We start from the raw sequence: 7366 nt of genomic DNA on the forward strand, positions 1-7366 counted from the left end.
CTAGCCGGTTGAGCTATAGGCGCCGAGCCTGAACTGAAGTTTGATTAAGTCAAGTTAACCAATATTGTTCTCCTTGATTGGTGGGAACAATTTAGTGACCTTTGATGAGACAAATGATGGGAATTTGGAGGATTGCTGTTTCTTATATAAACAATGGGTGCTTATTAGACTTAATGAAGTGCTGTAGGGAAGTGTGGTTCTTTGCAGTGAACTCTTTTAAGAAAAAACAGATTAGTGAGCAAGGACATGGGTTGAAGGAATTCTTTTTTTATTATTTCCTGGGATTACAGAATTGGAATATACTTTAACATTGTCACCACATAGTATAACATCAAGCAAAATTCAAACATGAACAAATATATATTTGAATAAGACATAATAAAAATTGAATAACAATACTAACAAATGTGACCCCTAGCACTCTGAAGGAATTTTTACCCAGTAATCAAATAACTGTATTGGAACACCCTCCCTTACTCAGTTGATCTGGCCCTCAGTGACTTTTTTTTTTTCTTTCTTTTCTCTCTTATTTTTGATACTGTCAAACTTTGTACATGACTCAAGGCAGAAAGATTGAAGGCAGAAATCTTTCTCAGAATGATTTTACCCAAAGTGACTTGATTCTGAGACTCTCACAGGGAGGTGTGTCAAGGGGGCAGTACAGGGATTTTAAGGTCTGTAGGGACTGCCAGATCCAAGGTACAGAAGGTGCAGGAGTGCAAAGCCCAGGTTTAAACTTAAGATGTTGGAGGTGCAAAGTGATTCTACATCATAAACAGCTGAGAGATTAGGCGGGGCAATGGAATAAAATAGGCTGAATTTGAGTCATCTGGGAATTAAGACAGAGAAAGGAATCAGGGAACAGCTGCTGCATTAATATAGGTGGGAAAAAACAGCTGCACTACATGTACTGGAAAAAACAGCTGGTCTCCATGTACTCTCCTGGGTTTATTAGAAACTCTGCAGCTGCCTGCCAGGCCCAGGCAGTGTGGGGCCTGCACATCCCACATTCCTCTGCCTCCTGCCCAGAGCATGTCTGTTTTCTGGATTTTGCAGACAAGACCCGCTAGTGAGGCTGTAAGAAGTCAGAGATCTGGGCCCTGGGATCCATCTAGGAGGGTCAGTATGAGGCAGTAATTGGATCCACAAAAGTTCCTGCTACCAAAATTTGTATTAGTAGTTTTATTCAAAAGCGTGTAGAATTGCCTGTGATGGGGATGCAAACTAAAATGTGAAATGCAAAATTCTGGGCAGAATATGGAATTTCATGCTCACACCCAACAGAACTGACCAGAAAACCTTTCCACCTCCCTTCTCTGTTTGCTCCAGAGGAAGTCAACCTCAGACTCATTCAGAGACTGTCACAGGGACAACTCCTGGGGTGTGTGATGTGGAGGGTTAAGGCCAGTGATAAGTTAGGTCACCAACTATAGGTTTTAAAAAGGCAATAACTTTGTAAAAGTAGATATTAACAATATAGTTCTTCATAAAACTTGTATACATGGGATGAGCTAATCTCAAATACTTTGAGATAAACTTTGTTGGCAGTAATATGCTTACATCAAAATTTCGGAATATGCTATTACTTCAAATTAACCTTACATGCACTCAGAAAGACTGTAAAACGTTCTTTTTACATCAAGATTGTAATCAATTATAGGCCTTTTGTTTTCTCTTTCAAAATGTTCTGTCAGGTGTGGAACAGTCAGGAAAATGAGACTTTAGAAGACATTTGAATTCATCTCCACGTAAAGAATAATTAATGTTGCACTTTGGTCTATGTCTGAATGTAGTGTGTCCAATCTGCAGCTCAAAAGCCATATGAGAATTATGTAAGGACTTTTACATATGTCTCCTTATGACACATACCATGAAAATTATACCCAGACATTTATTTTTGCTCATCACCTTTCATTAGTGTCTGTGGACTTACTGTATGGTCCAAGACAACTCTTCTTCCAATGTGGGCCAGAGAAGTCAAAAGGTTGGGCCCCCTACATGACAACTAAAGGCTTTGTAACATTCATCCCACTTGCAAGTTTCTTTCTAGTATGAATTATCCAATGAATTCCAAGGCCTTAAAGCTGAGAACATTATCTTCCCACATTAATTAAATTGTCACATTAATAAGATTTCTTCCCAACATAAAATTTCTGATGATGTGGTAGCTACAAATTTTCACTGAAACACTTGCCACATTCATTTCATTACATTCAAATGTTTCTCCAATATGTACTGTGTGATAGTACTAAGGCTTCAATGCATGCTAAAGTTTTCACCACAATTCTTGTATTTGTATGATTTCTCTCCAGTATGAACACGCTGATGAAGCGCTAAGGAGGAGTTTACACTAAAGACATTTCCACTTTCATTATATTTATAAGGTTTCTCACAAGTTATGAATTATTAGGTGTTGCACAAGGTATAAATTTTGACTAAATACCCTGCCACATTCATTACATTTCTAAGGTTTCTCTCCCATATGGAGTATATGTTCTACAAGTTATGAATTCTGACTGAACACCTTGCCACGTTCATTACATTTGCAAGGTTTCTCTCCAGTTTGAATTCCTCAATGACTTGCAAAGTGTGAATTTGACAGCATATGTTGCCACATTCATTAATTACATTTATAAGGTTTCTCACCAGTATGAATTATTAGATGTCGCACAAGGTATGAATTGCGACTGAATAACTTGCCACATTCATTACATTTGTAAGGTTTCTCTCCAGTGTGAATTCTCCGATGTTGTGCAAGGTGTGAACTTTGATTGAAGACCTTGCCGCATTCATTGCATTTGTAAGGTTTCTCTCCAGTATGAATCCTTCGATGATTTGCAAAGTGTGAATTCTGACTGAACACCTTGCCACATTCATTACATTTGTAAGGTTTCTCTCCTGTGTGAATTGTCCGATGTTGTGCAAGGACTGAACTTTGACGGAAGACCTTTCCACAATCATTACATTTGTAAGGTTTCTCTCCAGTATGAATTGAACGATGTTGTGCCAGGTTTGACATCTGATTGAAGACCTTGCCACATTCATTACACTTGTAAGGTTTCTCTCCAGTATGAATTCTCCGATGTTGTGCAAGGTATGACATGTGATTGAAGACCTTTCCACATTCATTACATTTGTAAGGTTTCTCTCCAGTGTGAATGATTTGATGTTGTGCAAGGTTTGAAATTCGATGAAATACTTTTCCACATTCATTACATTTGTAAGGTTTCTCTCCATTATGAATTCTCCAGTGATTTGCTAGGGATGACTCATGACTGAAGCCCCTGCCACATGCATTACATTTATAAGGTTTCTCTCCACCACGTATTCTCCGAGGACTTGCAAGATTTGTTTTGTTATTGAAGACCTTGGCAGGTATATCACATTTAAATTGTTTCTCTTCTGCATGCATTATTTGATGAATAGTGAAATGTAAGCCTTGATTAAAGGCCTCACCACACTCATTACATTTGTAATGTTCTGTCCCTAGGTAAGCTTTCTGTCTTTGTGTGAAGAATGCATCCATAAGATCATACTCATATTCATGAGGAAGGTGGGGTTTGATAGTAGAAGGAATTCTGTGGGGTGGCAAAACCAAGAAATCATTGTTGACAGACTTCTTCATGGGATTACATTCATAAATTTTCTTTTCACCATTAAATAGCTGCAGTTCTACTGGTTGTGACTGGATGTTCAATCTCAGTTGAGTATTAGTAAGTTTATTTCCTGAATCCTTCCTACCATGTTGATCTCTCCTACCAGTGAGATTTCCCTGAGGGGTCATATGGATCCCACTGGAATGTCTTTCAACATCTCTCCACTGACACTCAAAGTTATGTATATTCTTCTGGATTTCCCTAAAGCAAAAGTCTTCAATGACATGGCTTTGGTGCCTTTCCAATATCACCGTGGGGGATATTTCTGCTGCATTATTCTCTTTAGGTGGCAATTCATTTATCACACGTGCAGAAGAGATGCCTACAAGATAAAAACAACCAGAGGTGTCTGATGAATCACAGATGCTCATTAAATACCTGCTATTGAAGTATATAACATCATACTAAAGGTATAACAAAGTTATAAAACTTCCGATCATAATTTTTAATCTTTAGGAAATCTTTTTTTTTAGACAGTCTTAAGCTGTTGCCCTAGGTAGAGGGCTGTATCATCATAGCTCACAGCAACCTCCAACTTGGGCTCAGGTGATCCTCTTGCCTCATTGTTTCTATTTTTAGTAGAGATACAGTCTTGCTTTTACTCAGGCTGGTCTTGAACTCGTGAGTTCAAGTGAACCACCCACCTCGGCCTCCCAGAGTGCTAGGATTTACAGGCATGGGCCACTATGCCTAGCCTCTTTAGAAAATCTTTTAAAAAATGAAAAAGGTGATTAAACAGAATTCAAAACAACTGCAGGGAAGCCTTATATGGAACAACCTATAATGAAAACACTCTGCAAAAGCCTATGTTAACCCTGAAAGGAGAAATTTTCTGTCCTGATGCTAAAGCATATTGCAATGGGCTGAAAGCACGAGGCTGTACTTAGAAAAATGTATTAACTGGGGTCACAGAAAACACTGTTTGATACAAACTGAACAAGAAAATCCTTTACAACATAATTCAGGCAACTATATTAATGTTGGCCAAAATTTAGCTGCTGAAGTCCTACTCACAGTTTTGCAGTCTTTACAAACACCATGCAGTATTCTTAGCCATTAACCACCAACAAATTGTTAGAAGAATGTTTAGATAAACTGTTATGTTTCAAGTAAAAACAGCAGGTCCATAACATTTATGCCTCTAACCCAAATTTGCACATTAAATAAGAAGAACAAGACTTGACCCAAAGCCTGCAGGCTCACACATGTTCTTAGGAGCCACTGCTGATCCAAGCAGCACCAGAAACAACAGGTCACAGGAAACAGGAGCACAGGAAGGAACAGCTCAAGGGACACAGGTCTCAGCTGTGTTAACAACAGGTTTACTCAGTCATCCTTCATGGACAATGGTGTGTGAGTCATCACCCAGGGCACATCCTGATTTAGGTACCAGAGGAAGTAACGACTCAGGTAGCATCCTGCAAAAAGTTTTCCAACAGTGAGCAACTGTTTACTTACACAGTGACAATAGTGTGGGTAGTGAGAGGGTCCTGTGGAAACAGTGTAATTAAGAATACAAAAAGTAGGCTCAGCACCTGTGGCTCAAGTGGCTAAGGCACCAGCCACATACACCTAAGGTGGCAGGTTCGAATCCAGCCCAGGCCTGCCAAACAACAATGATGGCTGCAACCAAAAAATAGCCAGGTGTTGTGGCAGGTGCCTGTAGTCCCAGCTACTTGGGAGGCTGAGGCAGGAGACTAGCTTGAGCCCAGGAGTTGGAGGTTGCTGTGAACTGTGATGCCACGGCACTCTACCCAGGGGGACAGCTTGAGGCTCTGTCTCAAAAAAAAGAATACAAAAAGTAGGCTCGTCACCCATAGCTCATTGGTTAGGGCGCCAGCCATATAACAACGAAGCAAGCGTGTTGAAAACTGGCCTGGGCCAGCTAAACAACAACGACAATTGCAACAACAAAAAGAATAGCCGGGCGTTGTGGCAGGTACCTGTGGTCCCAGCTACTTGGGAGGCTGAAGCAAGACAATCGCTTATGGCCAAGAGTTTGAGGTTGCTGTGAGCTGTGATGCCACTGCATTCCACTGAGAGCGACACAGTGAGACTCTGTCTCAAAAAAAAGAATACAAAAATATGCTAACACGTGTTTGTATAGTCCATCTAGACACGGAAAACACATGAATAAAGGCCAAGGATGGAGGAAAACAAGAAGGCAGGAAGCAATGCAGCGAGGATGTGTGTGCAGAGGGATCATTCTTTGGCTTAGTTTGCTAAGGTGTGTTTGAGGAAGCAATGATAGCAAGCCGAAGGATATTGTCAAGGCCTGCCTTTGAAGATGTTAACAATATTGTGGGGAAAAAGCACCTCACTAACTGGAATACTAAATATGTAATACATTTTTATGTGGGCATGCAGGCATAGACATGCTTACAAATCTATGGAAACAGTATTATACTATGTCAGTTAAAAATACAACTTGGCTAGAAAGGAAAAACTGATTTAGCAGCCAGCACTTAACTATCGCATTGTTAACTACATGAATAAGCTCTCATAGTGAGGCAAAAGTGGAAGAGATTTAAAAGAAACTTAGTTTGATAATGTGGGAAGAAACTATGTTTATAGGTCTTATAATATTAGCTATGAAATTAAATGTATCAAATTGAATGGCTTCTGAATTCCACTTCTAGGCACATAATCTACAAATTCTACATATAGATGCTAGAAGATTACCGTGTTTCCCCGAAAATAAGACATACCCCCAAAATAAGCCCTAGCAGGACTTCTATGCATTTGTTAAATATAAGCCTTACCCTGACAATAAGACCTAGTGATGGGCGTGGCTATGCAGCGTATCTGCATCACCATGCCATGCATTTCGGCATGGAGCGCTAAGGAAGACTGGAATACCTTTTATCTGCCACAGCTCCTTTCTCCAAGCCGTTCGCACTTGCGGTCACAGGCATCCTATTGCACACGTGCGAATGGCTAGGGGAAAGGAGTCCATGCATCACTAGCGCCAGCCCCACCAAAAAGGTTGGCTCCCCCTGTTGGGTTCCAGAAGAAGATGACTTAACTGTATTTGAATAAATGTAGATTGTTGTATTATGATTAATAAAAATAAAACATCCCCTGAAAATAAGCCCTAGTGTGTCTTTTTGAGAAAAAATAAATATAAGACAGTGTCTTATTTTGGGGGAAACACGGTATGTGCAGATATGCTGTCAGCACTAATAGCAAATATACACATCCTTAATGATGGAGCATTCAAATATACACAGAAAATTTTAACAAATGAGATAAGGAGAGATAAAACAGCAGAGTAGTTTACTACCCCACCTGCACAGTAAATAGATCATTCCAGTAGAGAATCAACAAAGAATTATGAGCGTTAAAGTGTACTCTAGGCCAAATGGACTTAATAGATATTTCCAGAAGATTGCATCCCCAAATGGACTTATACACATTCCACATCAGGACATGGAGCACACTCCAGGGTAGACCTTATGTTAGACCACAAAACAAGTAGGAAGAAATTCAACAAAGTCAAAATGAAATCAAGTATCTTTTTTTTTTTGAGACAGAATCTCACTGTCACCGTGGAGGTGAATGCCCCAGCTTTATCATAGCTCACAGCAATCTCGAACTCCTGGATTTAAGCTATCCTCCTGCCTCAGCCTCCCAAGTAGCTGGGACTACAGGTGCCCATTACAAAACCCAGCTATTTTTTCTATTTTTCTTTTTTTTTTTTTGGCTGGGGT

General features: G+C 39.8%; 1 protein-coding gene across 1 annotated transcript in view; it reads right to left on the bottom strand.

Annotated features, from left to right (window-relative positions):
• Window positions 1-213: 213 nt before the first annotated feature.
• The window catches only part of LOC111721752 (zinc finger protein 347-like), a 19212-nt gene continuing 12059 nt past the window's right edge, over window positions 214-7366 (bottom strand). Inside the window, exon 5 of the mRNA XM_023507987.1 lies at window positions 214-3978. Within this exon, the coding sequence (XP_023363755.1) occupies window positions 2621-3978 (1358 nt within the window). The 3' untranslated portion in view covers window positions 214-2620. The remainder of the gene's footprint in view (window positions 3979-7366) is intronic.

The sequence above is a fragment of the Otolemur garnettii genome, unplaced genomic scaffold (assembly GCF_000181295.1).
Source record: "Otolemur garnettii isolate 467f Iridium unplaced genomic scaffold, OtoGar3 scaffold00212, whole genome shotgun sequence".
Classification (NCBI taxonomy): domain Eukaryota; kingdom Metazoa; phylum Chordata; class Mammalia; order Primates; family Galagidae; genus Otolemur; species Otolemur garnettii.